Raw genomic sequence first — 24,418 nt, forward strand, 5'->3', positions numbered from 1 at the left:
GCATAACCAGATATATATTCAATAAATAAGATCATAATGCCCGGTAAAGTGGAAGGAAGTAGGAAAAGAGCAAGACTGCAATACAGGTGGATGGCTTCAAGCAAAGAAACCATGCCCAGTTTGCAAGACCGGAGATGCGAACGTTAGAAGCTAGAAGAGCAGAAAGGTCAATGGTTGAGGACCGCGGAGGTCTCGCATTCATATGGATGTCATAACCTGAAGACACCTTGACAGCTCATCTCAATAACACCATGCATCATAGAATCATAGAATCAAAGAGTTGGAAGAGACCCCATGGGCCATCCAGTCCAACCCTCTGCCAAGAAGCAGGAATATTGCATTCAAATCACCCCTGACAGATGGCCATCCAGCCTCTGTTTAAAAGCTTCCAAAGAAGGAGCCTCCACCACACTCTGGGGCAGAGAGTTCCACTGCTGAACGGCTCTCACAGTCAGGAAGTTCTTCCTCATGTTCAGATGGAATCTCCTTTCTTGTAGTCTGATCTGGCCACAGTGGTCCACGCTCTTGTTACATCCCGAATAGATTACTGCAACGCACTCTACGTGGGGTTGCCTTTGAAGACTGTTCGGAAACTTCAATTAGTCCAACGGGCAGCAGCCAGCGTCATACAGGGAACATACCACCCCTCTGCTATGTCAGTTCCACTGGCTGCCAATCCAGTTCCGAGCACAATTCAAAGTGCTGGTTTTGACCTACAAAACCCTATAGGGCTCCGGCCCAGCGTATCTGTCCGAAAGCATCTCCTTCTATGTCCCGCCTCGGAGTTTAAGATCCTCTGGGGAGGCCCTGCTCTCGGCCCCACCTTTATCACAAGTGAGGTTGGTGGGGATGAAGAGCAGGGCCTTCTCAGTGGTGGCCCCTCGCCTGTGGAATTCGCTCCCTGGGGAAATTAGGTCATTGACATCCCTCCTCTCTTTCAGAAGGAAACTAAAAACATGGATATTGGACCAGGCCTTTGGGTAATCTGGCAGACAGAGAAAGGACAATGACGACTAGAGTTAGATAGGATTATGACAATGCAGAATGAACTTATGGATTTTGAACTTGGTGAATGTTGATCACTAGATCGGCTTTTATTAGTTGTTATTGGATAATTGGATTATTTTAACTATTTATAATTGTTGCTGCTATGTATTTTATCTTACTATGTGTATTGCTGGCATCGAATTTTGCCTTTTGTAAGCCGCCCTGAGTCCCCCTTTGAGGGTTGAGAAGGGCGGGGTAGAAATGCTCAAAATAAATAAATAGTTTGAAGCCATTGTTCCTTGTCCTAATCTCCATGGAAGCACTAAATAAGCTTGCTCCCTCCTCCCTGTGGCTTCCTCTCACATAATTATACATGGCTATCATATCTCCTCTCAGCCTTCTCTTCTTTAGGCTAAACATGTCCACCTCCTTAAGCCGCTCCTCATAGGGCTTGTTCTCCAGACCCTTGATCATTTGAGTCGCCCTCCTCTGGACACATTCCAGCTTGTCAACATCTCTCTTGAATTGTGGTGCCCAGAATCAGACACAATATTCCAGGTGTGGTCTAACCAAAGCACCTAAGGGATCATCTGCGTACTCAGTTTCTCAAACCGAGGAAGCACTTTTCGGAGTGAAAGAGGAAGGTGACCAAATAGGAGCCCAAGTGGAGAGTCAACGCGGAGAAGGGATTTGGAGTATTTGCTGGAAAGCAGAGTTGTCAACGTTAGTAGAAAACAACTTGCCCAACACTGGCCACAAACTTTCATCAGAGCTGCCATGATTGCAAGCTTCAGGAAGAAAACAAGGGTGTGTTGAACGTCTAGGAGCAACACAAAAGCACAGCTCTCTCTTGCAGCTGGGTTGAAATAACCAAGCGGCTTGCAAGAGCTGTCCTGGCCATCAGGGTTGCCCTTGCAACAGAGGGAGCCACACAAGAGAAAACAGGTTCCAGCGTGATCCGTTTCCTAGGCCTTTTCGTGCAAAGGAAACACCCCAGAGTGCATTTCTCCCTTTTATTAAAAGCATCTGGATTTGGCAATTTCAACAGCTGCTGAATCACGCTGTGGCTTTTCCAAAGAAGACAATATTCTTCCACAGAGCCTCTGCATTAAATGCTTTAATAGCATATTTCGGGAAACTGCCGTCATTACAAAAGGCGGCAAGGCTGGGAGGAGATCATATAGACATGGACACAAACTGGAATCCCATCCTGAAAACTGTTTTCTTGGTTAGAGGAAACTGCAGAGTTCAACCAATGCATACAAGCTTTTACAAAAGCCCAGAGGAAAGGACCCTGACCTCAGGAGTTTGCATTCAGAAATGCAACTAACAGACAATGGAGGCAGGAGTGTATAACAGGGATCAACAGGGTTTATGTAAGTCAAAGGAGTTTAGGTTTGGGGGCAGATTTAGCTGCAAGAGAGTACGGGAACCACAGCTTGGGGCATAATATGTTTGGAGCTCAGCTTCCAGATTTCCCTGCTGGCAGGCAGTGCCTTTTTTTCACCCTGAACATTCCACAGGAATATACACTCCACTTGCCTCGCTGCCAACAGAACCTCTGAAGATGCCAGCCACAGATGCAGGAGAAACACTAGGAGAGAATGCTGCTGAAACATGGCCACACAGGGAAAAAAGAGGGATATAAATAAGGACTTCTTTTTCTTCCTGCGTGACGGCATTTCTGTGTACGACCCCACACGATCTCTTCATTCATCTGGAGAGGCCCTGCTCTCGCTCCCACCTCCCTCGCAGGGGCAATTGGTGGGGACAAGGGAGAGGGCCTTCTCGGTGGTGGCTCCCCAACTCTGGAACTCACTTCCCAGGAATATCAGGCATGTTCCCAGGAACATTGGCAATCTTTAAGAGGAGCCTGAAAACGTGGCTGTTCCAGTGTGCCTTCCCAGAATAAGGAAATAATTCCCAGCAAAATGTCCTCAAATGCACTTTAACTATCCGCTTGGATTGAGCTCCCCTCACTTCTTTAAAGCCCTCCTATTAGATATATCCTACCTCGTTCATGCCCAGTGTTTATTTTTTAACTTTTAACTACTACATTTGGCCCGGCCATAGGTTTTTAAATCCTTGCATGTTAATGTTTATATGTGATTTATTTAACTGTATTGTTGTTATTTTTTGTTTATTGCTTTCTTGTTATTGATGTGTTGTTGGGCTTGGCCTCAGGTAAGCTGCTCCAAGTCCCTTGGGGAGATGGAGGCGGGTATAAATAAATTATTATTATTATTATTATTATTATTATTATTATTATTATTATTATTATTATTTTACTGACAAAAAAGCACAGTATGTCACAGCAAACGAGTTCTCTCTGCTGGATTTCGTATCACAAAATCACAAGTCGAACCCTTCCCAAGCGTCTAGGACTGTGTGATGTATTTTCGACTGATGCACGCAGATCCAAGTCAGGTGGCCTTTTGCAGTTTACAGATCGTAATTTTGTTGATGTTTATTGTTTCCAAATGCCAGCTGAGATCTTTTGCCACAGCACCCAGTGCGCAAATGACCACTGGGACCACCTGTACTGGTTTACACCAGAGCCTTTGCAGTTCGATTTTGAGGTCTTGATAGCAACTGAGTTTTTCCTGTTGTTTTTCCTCAATGCGACAGTCCCCTGGAATGGCGACATCAATAATCCAGACTTTTTTCTTTTCCACAATCGTGATATCTGCCGTATTGTGTTCCAAAACTTTGTTGGTCTGGATTCAAAAGTCCACCGTATTTTTGCGTGTTCATTTTCCATGACCTTTGTAGGTTTATGATCCCACCAATTCTTTACTACAGGCAGGTAGTACTTGTGATATAAGTTCCAGTAAATCATCTGGGCCACAGAGTTGTGCCTCTGTTTGTAGTCCGTCTGTGTGATTTTCTTGCAACAGCTGAGGAGATGGTCCATGGTTTCATCAGCTTCCTTGCACAGTCTGCATTTTGGATCATCCGTTGATTTTTCGATCCTGGCCTTAACGGGCATGGGCAAAATTTGGCCCTCCAGGTATTTCGGACTTCAACTCCCACAATTCCTAACATTCCTAAATTGTGGGAACTGAAGTTCTAAACACTTGGAGGGCCAAAGTTTGCCCATGCCTGATATGAAGACTCTCGAAGGCATCAGACAGGTGAAGTCCAAAATAACCTTTCCAAGCTCATGATGAGAACCTTTGGTTTAGTTGGGTGCCATACAAAAGAACTGGAACTTTTCAAGGAAGGAGACTGACCAAAGTGAAGATGGAAAATAAGGTTGGGGCAATAACACATCCCTGTTTGACACCTGATTCCACCTTAAATGGGTCTCTTTGGGAGCTAAACCCATTATGCTAAGTTTGGCTCTCTGAAGTAGACAATTTTGAGAGCACCAGGCCTACTTTGGAATGTTTGCACAAGGTTCAACACATCAACATTAGTGATATTCCATCCTGCTTGGGTAGGGGGGCTTTCTACGTATCAGGCCCATAAGGACAGAGTTTTCATGGAATGCTAGTTGGGTGAATAATAGCGGGGGGAAACACAGAAAACGAAGTGGGTGAAAGGAATGGACCACCCTAGGGAAAGACAGCACCCTTTGAACAAGAGAATTCCACACTGGAACCTTTTAATTAACAATACATCTTGCCCTCCATTATTTCTCCATCTTGCCCTGCTCCTCATTACACGTCCTCCCAGCACTTACCCGCAGCTCTTGGAGGTAGCACTCCACGGGGTCATAATCCACGACAGGGAATGAAAGCGTCTTCACCATAGCCTCACTCTTGAGCATCCCGCGGCTGAAGGACGTGATGGGCCTGTCCACAGCCTCCAAGTGCCTTGGAATCTGCTTGGGGTTCAGGTGGATCAGGACGTCATAGAAATCCAGAGGAGGACGGAAGACCATCTGCAAGAGTGGAAACCCAAGAAGACTATTGGCAATATCATCTCAACGTGAACTTATTCAGTGACTTCTGATTTCGGAAGTTAAGCAGGATTGAGTGTAATCAGGAGATGATCACCAGCAGGAAATGTCAGCAATCTCTAGGCATCGATAAGGAAGAATTCAAGATGGAGGCCCTAGACCTGTGGTTCTCAACCTGTGGTTTCCCAGGTGTTTTGGCCTAAAACTCCCAGAAATCCCAGCCAGTTTACTAGCTGTTAGGATTCTGGAAGTCGAAGGTCACAACCATCTGAGGACCCACAGATTGAGAACCACTGCCCTAGACAGAGCTACATCTTCTACTGAACTAGGATCTGACCCATTGCATGATGCTACCTTTCACCCTATGTCTGAAGGATCTCTAGGTCCTCCAGTGCAGTGCTATTGTCAACTTCCCGTAGTTGTGGGGAGGGACCTAGCAATTCCTAGAAAGGTGGTCTTCTAAGAATTAATTAGTAGGAATCTCCCGCACAATTCTATAATCAACTTCGGGCAGAAGCTGACCACATAGTAGCACTGGAGGATCTAAAGGTTTCTAGAGAGACATAGGATCTGAGATCTGCCTGGGAAGCCCTTCTCTCGGTCCCAGCACCGTCCCAAATACAGTTGGTGGGGACGAGAGAGAGGGCCTTTTCAGTGGTGGCTCCCTGGCTCTCGAATGCCTCTCTCCAGGTTTTCCAATCCAGTCTAAAAACAGGTTTTTTTTTAAACAAGCCTTTGATTTTGAGTAGATTTTAAGGGTTATTTTGAGGACTTACTGTTTAATTCCCTTTGGCTCATTAATTAGAAACAAGTTTTATCCGCAGTCATGACTGAATTTTATGAATTTTAATGTATTATTATGTAATATTTAATGTGTGCTTGTGGTTGTGATCTTATGTTATTATCGTTTTTATGTCTATGTCTTGTTTATTGTAAGTGCGGCATGTCGAAGTGCTTTGTGAGCCACCCCGAGTCCCCCCAACGGAGATGGTGGTGGGGTACTACTACTACTACTACTACTAATAATAATAATAATAATAATAATTTTTTGTTGTGTCAGGAGCGACTTGAGAAACTGCAAGTTGCTTCTGCTGTGGCTCCATAATAATAATGATAATGATAATGATAATAATAATAATAATAATAATAATCAATCTAATTTGCAAGTAATCAAATCTGCAAAAGTTAAGCTTGAAAATGTGCCACACCAATTGCACTTAGTATAGATCACATGTAACAAACTCAAGGCCTGCGAGTTGAATCTGGCCGTCCATGGCATTTTACGTGGCCCTCTCATCCTATGTCTGAATTTAGAAACTTAGCAGCTCAGTTAGTCTTTGGATCATTAGACATGATAACTAGAGCTGATGGGAGTTGGGATACAGCAACCTCCTGAAGGCTGCCGTTTGTTCTGTTTCACCAGGATAGTTTGAATTCAGGTGCAAGGTTTGTGGATATTCTGCTTTGGTTAGACCACTTTACCTGGAATATTGTGTCCAGTTCTGGGCACCACAATTCAAGAGAGATGTTGACAAGCTGGAATGTATCCAGAGGAGGGCGACTAAAATGATCAAGGGTCTGGAGAATAAGCCCTATGAGGAGCGGCTTAAGGAGCTGGGCATGTTTAGCCTGGAGAGGAGAAGGCTGAGAGGAGATATGATAGCCATGTATCAATATGTGAGAGGAAGCCACAGGGAGGAGGAAGGAGCAAGCTTGATTTCTGCTTCCCTGGAGACTAGGACACAATTCAACAATGGCTTCAAACTACAAGAGAGGAGATCCCACCTGAACATGAGGAAGAACTTCCTGACTGTGAGAGCCGTTCAGCAGTGGGTCTGCCCCGGAGAATGGTGAAGGCTCCTTCTTTGGAAGCTTTTAAACAGAGGCTGGATGGCCATCTGTCAGGGGTGATTTGAATGCAATATTCCTGCTTCTTGGCAGAATGGGGTTGGACTGGATGGCCCATGAGGTCTCCTCCAACTCTTTGATTCTATGATTCTATGATGTCTGACAATAAAATATCTTTTAACCTTTCCCCAACCTCAGCGCTCCAAATGCATAGGGGATAATCAAAACAAATGGGAGTTGTCATTCCATAATATCCGGGTTAAAACTAAAGAGCAGAGATTACTATGTTTAAAAAGTATAGTTGGCTCTCTGTATCCACAAATCCAAATGGCTCTTTGAAGGCAACCATAAGGTTGATGTGGTCCTTGACGTAAATGAGTTTGACAGCCCTGGGCTAGACGAACTCCCAAGAGCATGGCTCTGCACAAGGGCAGGTTGCTTTGTCCTTGTCTTTCTCTATCTAAACCAGGCTTTGCCTTAATAATATAAGTTAACACTATCATTAGGTTGCCCCTGACCCTTCCAGCAATATAGACTTCTATGCTCTACCAAATAATCCTTTCTTGCTTCCATACCTCTCACAATACATAATGTTGTTTAGAGCCTTCTTGGCTAAGGACTCACACAAAGAGACCCAGCTTCGTCTTGCTGCAATGGAAGTCTACTGGAAGGACACAGGTGGGCTTGAGGAGGACTTTTGTGCAAGACGGCCACTGTTTGCACGGCTCTACATCAAGGCTGGAATGCAATGGACGGCTGAAACAAAGGCTTCCCCTAAGAAAGGTTGACCGACTGGGTCATGGTCTTGTTTGCTCTCAACACTTTGGCCTGATAAGTGGCCTGATTAGTGGCAATGTTGCTGTTGCTGGTAAATTTCTGTCCCTCTCCAGGAAAGAAGGACAGCAAACCTTTGGTCATAGCTGGCTGGCTCTTTCACTGCATCTTCCATAGAATCATAGAATCTTAGAGTTGGAAGAGACCTCATGGGCCATCCAGTCCAACCCCATTCTGCCAAGAAGCAGGAATATTGCATTCAAATCACCCCTGACTGATGGCCATCCAGCCTCTGTTTAAAAGCTTCCAAAGAAGGAGCCTCCACCACACTCCGGGGCAGAGAGTTCCACTGCTGAACGGCTCTCACAGTCAGGAATTCTTCCTCATGTTCAGATGGAATCTCCTCTCTTGTAGTTTGAAGCCATTGTTCCACGTCCTAGTCTCCAGAGCAGCAGAAAACAAGCTTGCTCCCTCCTCCTCTCTGTGACTTCCTCTCACATATTTATACATGGCTATCATGTCTCCTCTCAGCCTTCTCTTCTTCAGGCTAAACATGCCCAGCTCCTTAAGCCGCTCCTCATAGGGCTTGTTCTCCAGACCCTTGATCATTTGAGTCGCCCTCCTCTGGACACATTCCAGCTTGTCAATATCTCTCTTCAATTGTGGTGCCCAGAATTGGACACAATATTCCAGGTGTAGTCTAACCAAGGCAGAATAGAGCATGGGGAGCATGTCTTCCCTAAATCTAGACACTAGGCTCCTACTGATGCAGGCCAAAATCCCATTGGCTTTTTGTGCCGCCACATGACATTGTTGCCTCATGTTTAACTTGTTGTCCACAACAACTCCAAAATCTTTTTCACACGTACTGCTCTCGAGCCAGGCATTGTCCCCCATTCTGTATCTTTGCATTTCGTTTTTCCTGCCTAAGTGGAGTATCTTGCATTTGTCACTTTTGAACTTCATTTTGTTAGTTTTGGCCCATCTCTCTAATCTGTCAAGATCCCTTTGAATCCTGCTCCTGTCCTCTGGAGTATTGCCTTTGTGATGGAGCAGTATTGAAACCATGGCTGTGGTAAGTTGAGGATACAGGGAATAATAGTCCAAAAAGGTAATATTCCCTAACTGTGTTTGGAGAGACAAGCCAGACAGAACCAGACAGAACTCATTTCCATCCCAACAAAGATTCCAAGGCACAATACAATAAAATGCAATATGGTTGGACTTCCATATTTGCGGGTTTCACTTTTGCAGACTTGATTATTTGCGGATTTGATAGATACGTTCTCTCTAGGAATCTCTAGGTCATGATGGAAAACCTAAAGATCTTTAGGTTTTCCAACATGACCCAGAGAGATTCCTAAAGAGAACACTTTCTAGGCCTTCGTCAGTTCTACTACACGAGCATGTTCTAATATTTGTTTATTTTATTTATTTATAACATTTCTACCCCGCCCTTCTCAACCCCCGAGGGGGGACTCAGAGTGGCTAACATTGGCAACAATTCGATGCCGCAATATCATAATATAACAACAATATAAAACCATAAAAACACAATAGATTAAACAATAACATTAATTATACATCAAAGTTGTTTCCATTATCATAACAATCATCATAGGGTCCAATTCAATGTCCAAAGTGCCGTTGTGCCTGCTAGCCAAAAGCCTGGTACCAAAACCACAATTTCAGTTTTTTCTTTTGTTGTATTATTATTATTATTATTATTATTATTATTAGAAACACAACAAGATGAGTCCACAGCAGACAAGATCACTCTGCTGGCTGTTGTATTGGATCATACGATGGACACTTCCCAAGTGTCTAAGATTGTGTGATGTGTCGATGAATAATGCATGTAGATCCCAATATGGTGGCCTTCTGCAGCTGGCAAATGGTAATTTTGTCAGCGCCAATTGTGTTTAAGTACAGGCCAAGGTCTTTAGGCACTGCACCCAGTGTGCCGATCACCGCTGGGATCACCTTTATTGGCTTGTGCCAAAGTCTTTGCAATTCAATCTTTAAATCCTCTTATTGTATCAGCCTTTTCAGTTGTTGTTGTTGTTATCAGATGTTCACAAAGTTGTGCTGGAGGACCTAGAGATTCTTAGAAAGATTTCTCAGGTGAAAAAACAACGGCATTTTATACCATTTTTGTGGGGGTCCTGAGGTCCTAATCCCAGAGAATGTGGAGGGATGGCCACACATTAACACTTTTTTTCCAGACCAGAAGTAGAGATCAAGTCATGTTTCATATTTTTCCTTATTGGAGTATTTTTGACAACCTTTTTGTCCTTCCTCTTCCCTAAAATCCCAGTATAAAAATAATAATAATCCCCAAACCACCCCATAAACCACTCTGGTTTATGGAGGGATGAATCCTTTCTTTGCCATGGGATTCTGCAAGACAAGTAGCAGCCACATAGTTGTCCTTGAGTGAACTCATTTCTCATCAACATCCTTTAGTTGAGAAAGGAGGCCCAGATCCCAAACCCGAAAGAGGAACCAATTCTGGTTACTCAGCACAAGGTGGGAAAGTCAACATCCTCCCCACCGCCCACCAAGCAGATTCTCCTCTGAGTAGATGTCAGAGGCAACTCAGCATGACATAAACTCAAGTGCCATCTGCGCATCTTCACAAACATTGAGGCATCGAGTTCAGGCATTCCCTTCTCCAACCAGAGAAATCAGCCATAGCAGAGCACCTGATGAACCAACCTGGACACAGCATATTATTTGAGAACACAGAAATGCTGGACCACTCTCACAACCACCATGTCAGGCTACACAGAGAAGCCATTGAAATCCACAAGCATGTGGACAATTTCAACAGAAAGGAAGAAACCATGAACAAAATGAACAAAATCTGGCTACCAGTATTAAAAAAACTCAAAATTACAGCAGCAAAACAACAGAGGGGAAACAAACAGGCACATGAAATCACTCTCAACAAAAGATTCCCCCCAGGCGCTTCCAAGCCATTGAATGCAAATCAAGGTGATCAGCTGAAACATTCACACCTAGCTCCAGCAGACAAGAGTCCTTTGTCTCACCCTGGTCATTCCACAGATATATAAACCTAGTTTTTCCTAGTTCCAACAGACCTCATTACCTATGAGGATGCTTGCCATAGATGCAGGCAAAACGTCAGGAGAAAAATTGCCTCCAGAACATGGCCATATAGCCCAGAAAAACCTACAACAACTCAGGCATTCCCTTCTCCGACTCACAGCCCAGGACTCAAACAAAGCAAAATAAGTTCTCAAAGGCTTTCATGACCAGAATCACTGGGTTGCTGTGAGTTTTTCAGGCTGTAGGGCAATGTTCCAGTAACATTCTCTCCTGACATTTCACCTGTATCTGTGGCTGGCATCTTCAGAGGTCTGTTGGAAGTGAAGCAAGTGGACTGTTCAAGGTGGGAGAAAGAAGCGTTGTCTGCTTGAAACAAGTGTGAATATTGCAATTAGCAGGCTTATGTAGCCATGAAGCTGCAAAGTCAATCAGTGAAGGTATCAGCATAGAGGTAGCCTGGCCCCTGTTGCCTGGAAGAACTCTCTGTTTGGGAGGTGGCCAAGTCTACAGAGGGACCACCAAACACAGCAAATGCCCAGATACAAATCAAAGAACATGAAAGGCACTGCAGACTCCTTCAACCAGAGAAGTCAGCCATAGCAGAGCACCTGATGAACCAACCTGGATACAGCATATTATTTGAGAACACAGAAATACTGGACCACTCTCACAACCACCATGTCAGACGACACAGAGAAGCCACTGAAACCCACAAGCATGTGGACAATTTCAACAGAAAGGAGGAAACCATGAAAATCTGGCTACCAATATTAAAAAAAAACTCTAAAATTACAACAGCAAAACAACAGAGAGCAAACAATCTGGGACATCTAATCACCTCTCAGCAAAAGATTGCCCAGGCACTGCCAGGCCATCAAATGCTAATCAAGGTGGTCAGCTGAAACATTCACACCTAGCTCCAGCAAACAAGAGTTCTTTGTCCCACCCTGGTCATTCCACAGATATATAAACCCATTTTCCTCGTTCCAACAGACCTCACTACCTCTGAGGATGCTTGCCATAGATGCAGGCGAAACGTCAGGAGAGAATGCCTCTACAACATGGCCATACAGCCCGAAAAAACCTACAACAACCCACTGATTCCGGCCATGAAAGCCTTCAATAATAAATATAGAGCCAGTTAAATCCTCCCAAACAGAGGGTGCCTCCAGGCAACAAAGGCCAGGCTACCTCTATGCAGATATCTTCACTGATTGGCTCTGCAGCTGGACGGCTACTCAAGCTTGCTAATTACAACATCACACTTGCTTTATAGACAAGGGTTCTTTTTCCCACCCTGGGCATCATTCCACAGGTATATATACACACTCCATTTGCTTCACTGCCAACAAAACCTCTGAAGATGTCATTAGCCACAGATGCAGGTGAAACAGCAGGAGAGAATGCTACTGGAACATGGCCATACAGCCCCAAAAAATTGAGGGGAAGACCAGAAATGTAGGACCGATCCATCTACTCCAGAGTAGAATTTGGGTTCTATTGTAAGGAGCCTACCTTGACGTCTTGGTTTCCCAAGGGGTCCATGAGCTGCTCCTCCAAAACCCGAAGAGACTCCAAAGCCAATACAAGAAGTCGCTGTAGAATCTGAAAGAAACAGGAAAGATTTAATGAGACATGCCGCATTATCACAGGGTGTCTGCGCCCTACACCACTGGAGAAATTACACTGCATAGCCGGTATCGCACCACCTGACATCCGCCGGGAAGTAGCAGCCAATAGTGAAAGGACCAAGGCAGTGACATCTCCAGCCCATCCCTTGTTTGGGTATCAGCCAGCACGTCAACAACTTAAATCAAGAAATAGTTTTCTAAGATCTACAGAGAAAATCGCTGGAACACCTCAGCAAGCGAGAGTCCAATAGTGGCAGGCTCAAACCCAGAACCTCAATCAATGGCTGATACCAGATGAGAGACTCCCCCCTGGGCACACAGAGGACTGGGCGACTTGGAAGGCGCTGAACAGACTGCGCTCTGGCACCACGAGATGCAGAGCCAACCTCAAGAAATGGGGCCACAAAGTGGAATCCATGACATGCGAGTGCGGAGAAGAGCAAAACACTGACCACCTGCTGCAATGCACCCTGAGCCCTGCCACATGCGCAAGGGAGGACCTTCTTGCGGCAACACCAGAGGCACCCCAAGTGGCCAGATACTGGTCAAAGGACATTTAATCAACTACCAAGCTTGCAAATTCTGTGTTTTGCCTGTTTGTTTGTTTGTTTTTGTTAAAAATGTAATACAAATGTCTGGTTGCTGATGACACGATAAATTATAATAATTACCCATGAATAAAGGCCAGGGCATCTCAGAAGGGAGAAGAGATTAGAAGTGGCAAAGAATGACTTCACCAGGCCAACCAGGGCAACACAGTTGTTGATCCACTCACCTGGGCTGAAGGCTTCTCTTTGGTCCACACTGAGTTACGCTGGTCTCTGGGGGTGGCAATGAACATGACTGGGAGCTGAAGCCGGGCGGCCACAAAATGGTTCTGGATCTCCACATAGTCAGTGTCTGGACACACAAACAAAAACAAACACAGAAACGAAATATTGAGAACTTCTGGGAAGATGCCCTCCAACTATGCATCCTAGGTTCCTCTATCATGTTCAAGAAGATCCTCTCTGATAGTCTACTAATAACCACACTCACTAAATCAGTGTTTCTCAACCTTCCTAATGCCGCGACCCCTTAATACAGTTCCTCATGTTGTGGTGACCCCCAACCATAACATTATTTTTGTTGCTACTTCATAACTTTAATTTTGCTACTTTATAGATCATAATGTAAATATCTGATATGCAGGATGTATTTTCATTCACTGGACTAAATTTGGCACAAATACCCGACTCACCCAAATTTGAATATTGGTGGGGTTGATTTTGTCATTTGGGAGTTGTAATTGCTGGGATTTATAGTTCACCTACAATCAAAGAGCATTCTGAACTCCACCAGCAATGGAATTGAACCAAACTTAGCACACAGAACTCCCATGACCAACAGAAAATACCGGAAGGGTTAAGTGGGCATTGACCTTGATCATGGGAGTTGTAGTTCACATACATCTAGAGAGCACTGTGGACTCAAGCAATGGAGGATCTGGACCAAACTTGGATACTCAATATTCCCAAATGTGAACAGTGGTGGAGTTTGGGGAAAACAGACCTTGACATTTGGGTAGTTGCTGGGATTTATAGTTCACCTACAATGAAAGAGCACTCTGAACCCCACCAACGATAGAATTGGGCCAAACTTCCCACACAGAACCCCCATGGCCAACAGAAAATACTGTGTTTTCTGATGGTCTTTGGCGACCCCTGTGACACCTCCTCACGACCCCCCCCCCAGGGGTCCCAACCTTTAGGTTGAGAAACACTGCACTGATCTTCTCCTCGTGAAATGTTTCACAACCACAAAATTGACATACCTGGTGCCATAAAGGTTAGTGGTTCCCGAACTACAAGTTAAGCAACCTGTATCTCGAATTCCAAAAACTGGAATGCTCCAAAATCTAAAATTATCCACCTGGGTGACTGAGAAAGTGACGCCTTTGCTTTCTGATAGTTCAATGTAAACAAACTTCATATGCCACACTCCCGCCTCGTGGGAAAGTTCGATTCCATAATCCTCATTTTAATGACCCCCCCCCCTCCGCAAATAACCTGCTTCTCCTTTTACCTCAACCGTGTTTTTAATCAGTTTTTAATCACTCTCTTGCACATGTAGCTGCCCATTGTCACTGTGACTGTGTTTATTGTAATCTTATATCGTTAATGTATTCATATGTTTTATGTAATTATGATGTTGTTGTTTGTTGCATGATCTAAAGAAGTCATGCTTTGGTTAGACCACACCTGGAATATTGTGTCCAATTCTGGGCACCACAATTCAAGAGAGATATTGACAAGCTGGAATGTGTCCAGAGGAGGGCGACTGAAATGATCAAGGGTCTGGAGAACAAGCCCTATGAGGAGCGGCTTAAGGAGCTGGGCATGTTTAGCCTGAAGAAGAGAAGGCTCAGAGGAGACATGATAGCTATATTTAAATATGTGAGAGGAAGACCCAGGGAGGAGGGAGCAAGCTTGTTTTCTGCTTCCTTGGAGACTAGGACATGGAACAATGGCTTCAAACTACAAGAAAGGAGATTCCATCTGAACATGAGGAAGAACTTCCTGGCTGTGAGAGCCGTTCAGCAGTGGAACTCTCTGCCCCGGAGTGTGTTGGAGGCTCCTTCTTTGGAAGCTTTGAAACAGAGGCTGGATGGCCATCTGTCAGGGGTGATTTGAATGCAATATTCCTGCTTCTTGGCAGGGGGTTGGACTGGATGGCCCATGAGGTCTCTTCCAACTCGTTGATTCTATGATTCTATGATGTGTTTTTGGTTTTATTTTGCTGTAATTTGTTGATTGGGCTTGGCCTCATGTAAGCCGCCCCAAGTCCCCGTTGGGGAGATGATTGCAGGGTATAAAGATTATTATTATTATTATTATTATTATTATTATTATTATTATTATTATTATTATTTTGTCTACAAAATGATTACAATATTGTGCATACAATTACCTTCAGTTAATGTGTATAAGATGTATATGAAACTTAAATTATTTAGACTTGAGCTCCATCTCCAAGACATCTCAATAGTTATATGCAAGTATTCCAGAATGCAAACAAAAAATCCAAAATCCACAACACTCCTGGTCCCAAGAGTTTCAGATATGGGATACTCAACTTGTATCAGATGTGATAGACCAAGCAATTTTTCCCCAATATTGGGCCACAACATTGTCACAGCTAAACTGAAATGGTAAGATGTTAGAGGATTTTGCATTTCTGAAGAACAGAACTAGAATCATAGAATCACAGAATCATAGACTCAAAGAGTTGGAAGAGACCTCCTGGGCCATCCAGTCCAACCCCATTCTGCCAAGAAGCAGGAATATTGCATTCAAATCACCCCTGACAGATGGCCATCCAGCCTCTGTTTAAAAGCTTCCAAAGAAGGAACCTCCACCACACTCCGGGGCAGAGAGTTCCACTGCTGAACGGCTCTCACAGTCAGGAAGTTCTTCCTCGTGTTCAGATGGAATCTCCTCTCTTGTAGTTTGAAGCCATTGTTCCCTTGCGTCCTAGTCTGCAAGGAAGCAGAAAACAAGCTTGCTCCCTCCTCCCTGTGGCTTCCTCTCACATATTTATACATGGCTACAGTCAAAATGGTCAGTGCTCTGAGAGTTTCATGGACCTTTATGTTTATGACTTGGAGAATTAATGTTTGGGTGACAAGAACCTTGCTTCTGCCTTGCGTCACCTGGAGATATTATGTCTGCAGACAGCTTCCCATGAAGCACCTACTTTCAAGCTTATGGCCTTTCGGGGTCAGACTCGATTGTCCATCTACGTGGTGGACAATTGTTTCTTTGAGTTATGAGCCGAACGAGATAACCTTTACTCTCATTCATCTCAGGGCGTGCACATCTGAAAAATGCAGCCTGGCCACTTTCTGATCCTCTTTTCAATGCCTATAGCCATGCCAAGGGAATCTTCTTCTCATACTAACAAATAAATGAGTTACATAAATTCTTACTGTCCAACTGCCCCCATGGTAAATAGGGGGACGCAGAGATAAAATAGCTCAAAACCAAAAGGATGGTCAGAAGGAATTGGGCAGACTAGCTTTGAGGACCATTTATGGGGATTTGGAGAATTCCTGGTATAGAGACCAGGAATTACATTGCTGATGCATTTCAGATTTCAGCACCAAACAAAGGCATAGGAGAGTCATAGGATTAAGCATGCGCCCAGATTATTCTGTTCATGCAAATTGTGCCTTCTTTTACTGCATCCAACAGGTAATTGTGCCTTCAATGGCTTGTTGACTTATGACAATCCCATACATTTTCAGTGTTTTCTTAGGAAAGTGAGACTCAGAGATGGTCTTGTCAATTCTTTCCCCTGAAACTGAGCCTACATGTGTCAAACTCAAGTCTCGCAGGTTGAATCTTTTATCATTTCATATAAATTCCTGTTTTTCTCATCATTCGACATCATGACTAGACCTGATGGAAGTTGTGATGCATCAGGAGAGTGGGGTTGGATTTAGATACAAGACTTGTGGGTAGGATGTCTGATGTTATAATCTCCTTTAACCTTTCCTCAACCTCAGAGCCACAAGAGCTGCTGGGTTACAATTCCCATTATCCCCAGTCCTTCAAGATCAGGTGAAATCTGTTGCCTGAATACTGTTTAGATGATGCTTCTCTGCATGAATGTGGATTTAGGGTGACCCCATAGATTTTCTTAGGCAAGGAATACCATGAAATTGTGTGGTCAGTTTCTTCATTCAAAATACAGCCTACAATGACCATTCATACTGTTATAGAACTCCAGTATGCTGATGACAATGTCATCTGTGCGCATTCAGAAGAAGATCTACAAGCCACTCTAAACACCTTCGCAGAAGCATACACGAAGCTTGGCCTGTCATTGAACATTGAGAAAACGAAAGTGCTGTTCCAGCAGTCACCAGCCAACCCCTCTCCAATGCCAGTGATACAGCTTAATGGTGTAACATTAGAAAATGTTGACCATTTCCGCTCCCTTGGCAGCCACCTCTCCACCAAAGTCAACATCGACACCGAAATACAACACCGTCTTGAGCTCTACAAGTGCAGCATTTTCCCGAATGAAGCAGAGAGTGTTTGAGGACCGGGACATCCGTACGGATACCAAGATGCTTGTCTATAAAGCTATTGTCCTCCCAACCCTGCTCTATGCCTGTGAAACGTGGACTGTCTACAGACGTCACATGCAACTCCTGGAACAATTCCATCAGCGCTGCCTCCGGAAAATCCTGCAAATCTCTTGGGAAGACAAGCGGACAAACGTCAGCATGCTGGAAGAAGCAAAGACCACCAGCATTGAAGCAATGCTCCTCCGCCATCAACTCTGCTGGATCGGCCACGTTGTCCGGATGCCTGACCACCATCTCCCAAAGCAGTTGCTCTACTCTGAACTTAAGAATGGAAAACGGAACATTGGTGGACAGGAAAAGAAATTGAAAGATGGGCTCAAAGCCAACCTTAAAATCTCTGGCATAGACACTGAGAACTGGGAAGCCCTGGCCCTTGAGCGCTCCAGCTGGAGGTCAGCTGTGACCAGCAGTGCTGCAGGCACGAGTGGAGGGTGAAAAAGAGAAACGTGCCAGGAGGAAGGCGCGTCAAGCCAACCCCGACCGCCTTCCACCTGGAAACCAATGCCTTCACTGTGGGAGAAGATGCAGGTCAAGAATAGGGCTCCACAGCCACCTACGAACCCACAAGGAAACCCATCACGGAAGACCATCTTACTCGTCCAACGAGGGATCGCCTAAGTAAGAAAGTAAGGTCTCCATACTAACTACTTGGTTTGGTTGATCCAAAAAACAATGGTTCAAAACTCATTTTGGTTGTAGGGAGTGCCGGTGGTTCGATTCTAAAGTCAATTCCGATTTTCACAGACAAAAATGTTCAAAACTTTTGGAAACTTCAGAGACTTCCGAATCCTTTCGTTAATGGTTTGAAGGTGTTATTTCCTGTTTCATTGGGTGGTCTTTACTTTGAAAGTATTTGTTTTACTCCAGAAGCAGGGAAAAGCAAGCAGAGGAAATTCCTTCCTTCTCAGGTTTGAAACTGGCTTGAGCCAAGGCCAGGGACCAGAAGCGGGGAAAAGCTGAAAAATTTCCGACTCACTTCATGAGTCGTAACAAAAATGGTGGAAAAAGCATTGGAAGGGCAAAGGGACTTCCGGTTTTCTTAAAAACTTCAAAATCGCTCCAAAAAGGTAAGTTTTCTGACTTTATTCTGAATTACGAAGATTCCGGCGGTACCTATTCATGCCTACTAACTACAACTAATTCTGCTTACTTTCCAAGCAGAATTAGTTGTGTAGACCTGGCAGAGAAGGATACAAATATGTGAAATTAATTAATTAATTAATTAGGTTGGTTCATCAGGTGCTCTGCTATGGCTGACTTTTACGGTTGAATTAGTCTGCAGTGCCTTTCATGTTCCTTGATTCGTATTTGGGTGCTGCGTTTGGTGGTCCCTATGTAGACTTTGATTACATAGTGTAACCAAACCATGTATATCACACCATATTTTGGACAACTGAGTCCTGTACTCTAGGCAATTCCCGTCCCTAAATATCACATCATAGAAGAGTCCACAATCACACAAACTAATACCCATTTCCACTTTGCTGGAACAGCATCGGGTTAAGCCAAGCCTTTTTCGAGAACCTTATCTTATTAGTTTTTCCATGAGGCCAATTTTGTCAAACATCTACGCACCCAGAGTCGACGGCAAACAGACTAAAGCCATGCAGTGAGGCAAAATATTACTGGCGCTGGTATGCTATATTTTTCCACTTTCGTGGGAGCAAATTCATGATTCCAAGGCATGCATTTGCAGATATTTTCATGCTCATATGATGTGCCTTGGCTCCCAAAAAATCTCTAAATGGGTTGTTGTGGGTTTTTCGGGCTATATGGCCATGTTCTAGAGGCATTCTCTCCTGACATTTCGCCTGCATCTATGGCAAGCATCCTCAGAGGTAGTGAGGTCTGTTGGAACTAGGAAAATGGGTTTATATATCTGTGGAATTACCAGGGTTATTTATTTATCGTGTCAGGACAACCAGTCAATTATATTACATTTCTAACAGAACAAAGCAAACAAACAGACAAAATACAAAAATTGTGAGTTTGGTACTTGATTAAATGTCCTTTGACCAGTAGTTGGCCACTTGGAGTGCCTCTGGTGTTGCCGCAAGAAGGTCCTCCATTGTGCATGTGGCAGGGCTCAGGTTACATTGCAGCAGGTGGTCAGTGGTTTGCTCTTCTCCACACTCGCATGTCATGGATTCCACTTTGTGGCCCCATTTCTTGAGGTTGGCTCTGCATCTCGTGGTGCCAGAGCACAGCCTGTTCAGCGCCTTCCAAGTCGCCCAGTCTTCTGTGTGCCCAGGAGGGAGTCTCTCATTTGGTATCAGCCATTGGTTGAGGTTCTGGATTTGAGCCTGCCACTTTTGGACTCTCGCTTGCTGAGGTGTTCTAGCGAGTGTCTCTGTAGATCTTAGAAAACTATTTCTAAATTTAAGTCGTTGATGTGCTGCCTGATACCCAAACAAGGGATGAGCTGGAGATGTCTCTGCCTTGGTCCTTTCACTATTGGCTGCTACTTCCCGGCGGATGTCAGGTGGTACAACACAGGCTAAGCAGTGTAATTTCTCCAGTGGTGTAGGGCGCAGACACCCTGTGATAATGCGGCATGTCTCATTAAGAGCCACATCCACTGTTTTAGTGTGGTGAGATGTGTTCCACACTGGGCATGCATACTCAGCAGCAGAGTAGCATAGCGCAAGGACAGATGTCTTCACTGTGTCTGGTTGTGATCCCCAGGTTGTGGCAGTCAGCTTTCGTATGATATTGTTTCTAGCACCCACTTTTTGCTTGATGTTCAGGCAGTACTTCTTGTAGGTCAGAGCACGGTCCAGAGTGACTCCCAGGTACTTGGGTGTGCTGCAATGCTCCAGTGGGATTCCTTCCCAGGTAATAATCCTCAGAGCTCAGGATGCTTGTCTGTTCTTGAGATGAAAGGCACATGTCTCTGTTTTAGATGGGTTGGGTAATAGGCAGTAAGAGCACCTAGAGCTTCAGAAAGCTTCTGTTCATCTCAAACCTCCCTGCTTGAGTCGTAATTACCAGGGTGGGACAAAGGACTCTTGTCTGCTGGAGCTAGGTGTGAATGTTTCAACTGAGCACCTTGATTAGCATTTGATTGCCTGGCAGTGCCTGGAGCAATCTTTTGTGGAGAGGTGATTAGATGTCCTTGTTTGTTTCCTCTCTGTTGTTGTGCTGTTCTAATTTTAGAGGTTTTTATAATACTGGTAGCCAGATTTTGTTTATTTTCATGGTTTCCTCCTTTCTGTTGAAATTGTCCACATGCTTCTTGTGGATTTCAATGGCTTCTCTGTGTAGTCTGACATGGTGGTTGTTGGAGTGGTCCAGCATTTCTGTGTTCTCAAATAATATGCTGTGTCCAGGTTGGTTCCTCAGGTGCTCTGCTATGGCTGACTTCTCTGGTTGATGTAGTCTGCAGGAGTCTACCAGATACCATGCAGCTGTGGACAAGTCTACACCACCTAAACGGCTCTGGCCCAGTTTACCTGTCCGAACGGATTCTCCCCTATGAACCACCAAGGCTATTAAGATCTTCCGGGGGGGCCCTCCTCTCGGTCCCACCACCCTCACAGTCACGGTTGGTGGGGACGAGAGACTTCTCGGTGGTGGCTCCCCGGCTTTGGAACTCCCTCCCACTAGAGGTTACATCTGCCCCCTCCCTCCTGACATTCAGGAAATCACTAAAAACCTGGCTCTGGAATGTGGCATTCGAGGACTGAACCTAGAACCTTCCCTATGATGAATTATGATGAACTGTGACTACGAACATGACTATGACTGACTGGATTGACGATCTGACGTAGGAAACTGTAATGATGTAATGATAATGATGATGTTTTTATTGTACTGTGTTGTACTATTTTAATACCTGTGGTTCTTTTATATGATTGTACATTATATGTGCTGTAAACCGACCTGAGTCCCTCGTCGAGGTTGAGAAGGCCGGTATAGAAACCCTCTAAATAAATAAATAAATAAACGCAGCGCACAAACACAAATCAAGGAACATGAAAGGCACTGCAGACAAGAGTCCTTTGTCCCACCCTGGTCATTCCACAGATGTATAAACCCATTCTCCTAGTTCCAACAGACCTCACTACATCTGAGGATGCTTGCCATAGATGCAGGCGAAACGTCAGGAGAAAATGCCTCTAGAACATGGCCACATAGCCCGAAAAAATTGACAACCCAGTGATTCCGGCCATGAAAGCCTTCGACAATACATTGAACATTTCTAAATGGCTTCCCCAATCTATCCCATGTGAGAGGAGAGGTCTTGTGTTTTGCGATGCAGTGAGAACGAGGAAAAAAGCTTAAGCGGAGGAAGAATGGCTAAAGATTTAAGTTGCCCTCTTTGATTTTAGATAAAGACGTAAGAAGAATTTTATGGCATATTGTAGATTAAAGCTCCGGCTTTAATTTTCCACCTAGCTCAAAGACTCATCTGCATTAACTGCAAGACTGCGATTGAAATATTGTGAGCCTTTGAGCTTTCGGTATCCTGAGCTTTGAAGCACGAACTTTCCCAAACTCTGTGAGCAAGCAGGCCGGATGCTATAAAATGGGACAGTATATAAAAGAAACTTCTAACTAGACAAGAATGAAAACCCTGAACACTCATACCACCAAGAACTCACCACAGTAAAAGGCTTTAGAATCTATATAAATAAAAATGTCATGTTCGTTTGTGGGATGAGCAGAACTCAAAAACCTCTGGGGGAATTGACCCCAAATTTGGACACAAGACACCTAACAACTCAATGTATGTCCTTCACTCATAAAAACACTGAAAAACACAGCAGAAGGGACTTAAAAAGCCCCCAAAAGCTAAATGATGAAAAGCTACATGACAATACAGAAAAAAGGAAGAAAGAGAGAGGGAAGAGGAGAAAAAAGAAAGAAAGAAAGAAAGAAAGAAAGAAAATAAAGAGGGAGGGAAAGAAAGAAGGAAAGGGAGAAGGAAGGAAAGAGGTAGAGAAGGAAGAAAGGAGAGAAAGAGGTAGGGAAAGAAAAAGGGGGAAGGAGGAAAGAGAAGGAAGGAAGGAGAGAAGGAAAGAAAAAAGGGAAAGAGGGAAGGAAAGAGGGAGCGAAGGAAGGGGGAAGATGTAGAGAAAGAGGAAGGGAAGGGAAGCAGGAAAGAGAGAAAAAGAAAAGAGAGACAGAAGAAGAGAAAGAAAAGGGGGAAAGGAAGGAAAGAGACAGAGACGGAAGGAAGAAGAGAAGGAAAGATGGGAAGGAAGGAAGGAAAAGGGGAGTGAAGGAAGGAGGAAAGAAACAGAAAGAGGGAAGGTTGGCCACAGCAACACGTGGCGGGTACAACTAGTAGTCAATAAAACAGAAAAATATGTTTTTCTGAAACTCCCTGCCTTCCTCCATTAACCAGCATCTGGATATTGGGAATTGGATTTCTTGTTACTCTAGTTTTATTTATTTTATATTAAATAGGAATTGTGGGAGTTGAAGTATTGCATTGTATCCAAATTTGGTGTCAATTGGCCCAGTGGGTTTTGAGTTCTGTTAATCCCACAAACGAACATTACATTTTTATTTATATAGATAATGCAATACATATGATACTACTAATAATAATACAATATTATAATTATATATCTTGTATTACATGAAATATTACCAATATTACTACAATATAATGGTATAATATCATATAATATAGTAATATAGAATACTGATACTGTACTATGCTATAAGACAATACAATATAATATAATAATACAATATATTACATTATATTGCATTATAGCATAGTACAACAATATATTATAGTATCTATCTATCTATCTATCTATCTATATTTATTTATTTATTTATTTAGAGGATTTCTATACCGGCCTTCTCAACCTCGACGAGGGACTCAGGTCGGGTTACAGTACATATCAAATACAATCAGATAAAGCAGCAAATACAACTCATTACATATTAAAATAGTACAACTCAGTACAATAAAACCTCATCATTACATCATTACAGTTTCCTACGCCAAATCGTCAATCCAGTCATGGTCATAATCATATTCATAGTCGCAGTTCATCATAATCCATCACAGGGAAGGTTCCGGGTTCAGTCTTTGAATGCCGCATTCCAGAGCCATGTTTTTAACGATTTCCTGAATGTCAGGAGGGAGGGGGCAGATCTAACCTCTAGTGGGAGGGAGTTCCAAAGCCGGGGAGCCACCACCGAGAAGGCCCTGTCTCTCGTCCCCACCAACCGTGATTGTGAGGGTGGTGGGACCGAGAGCAGGGCCCCCCCGGAAGATCTTAGTAGCCTTGATGGCTCATAGGGGAGAATCCGTTCGGACAGGTAAACTGGGCCAGAGCCGTTTAGGGCTTTATAGGTCAACACCAGCACTTTGAATTGTGCCCAGAAGCTGATCGGCAGCCAGTGGAGCTGGCGTAACAGAGGGGTCGTGTGGTCTCTGTACCCTGCTCCTGTTAACAATCTGGCTGCCGCGCGTTGGACTGATTGAAGCTTCCGGGCAGTCTTCCGAGGCAACCCCACGTAGAGAGAGTTGCAGTAGTCTAAACGGGATGTAACCAGAGCGTGGACTACCGTGGCCAAGTCAGACTTCCCGAGGTACGGGCGCAGCTGGCGCACGAGTTTTAATTGTGCAAAAGCTCCCCTGACCACCGCCGAGACCTGGGGTTCCAGGCTCAGCGATGAGTCCAGGGTCACTCCCAAGCTGCGAACCTGCGCCTTCAGGGGGAGTGTAACCCTGTCCAGCACAGGCTGTAACCCTATACCCTGTTCGGCCTTTCGACTGACCAGGAGTACCTCTGTCTTGTCTGGATTTAGTTTCAATCTGTTGCCCCTCATCCAGTCCGTTACAGCGGCCAAGCACCGGTTCAGGACTTCAACAGCCTCCTTAGTAGCAGGTGGAAAGGAGTGACAGAGTTGGACATCATCTGCGTACAGGTGACACCGTACCCCGAAACTCCGGATGATCTCTCCCAACGGCTTCATGTATATGTTGAATAACATAGGGGACAGTACAGAGCCCTGCGGGACCCCACAGTACAACGGCCGCGGAGTCGAGCAGGTGTCCCCTAATGACACCATCTGGGAACGCCCCTCGAGAAAGGACTG

At 44.4% G+C, this 24,418-nt stretch overlaps 1 protein-coding gene across 2 annotated transcripts in view; it reads right to left on the minus strand.

The window, feature by feature from the left end:
* The window catches only part of NOL6 (nucleolar protein 6), a 105,068-nt gene that overhangs the window by 13,909 nt on the left and 66,741 nt on the right, over positions 1–24,418 (minus strand). For both annotated transcript variants that reach the window (XM_067464679.1, XM_067464678.1), the window contains exons 22-24: positions 12,992–13,116; positions 12,101–12,190; positions 4,673–4,873 (exon numbers count right to left, since the gene is read on the minus strand). In XM_067464679.1, the coding sequence (XP_067320780.1) occupies positions 4,673–4,873; positions 12,101–12,190; positions 12,992–13,116 (416 nt within the window). The remainder of the gene's footprint in view (positions 1–4,672; positions 4,874–12,100; positions 12,191–12,991; positions 13,117–24,418) is intronic.

This window comes from Anolis sagrei, chromosome 2 (genome assembly GCF_037176765.1).
Source record: "Anolis sagrei isolate rAnoSag1 chromosome 2, rAnoSag1.mat, whole genome shotgun sequence".
Classification (NCBI taxonomy): Eukaryota; Metazoa; Chordata; class Lepidosauria; order Squamata; family Dactyloidae; genus Anolis; species Anolis sagrei.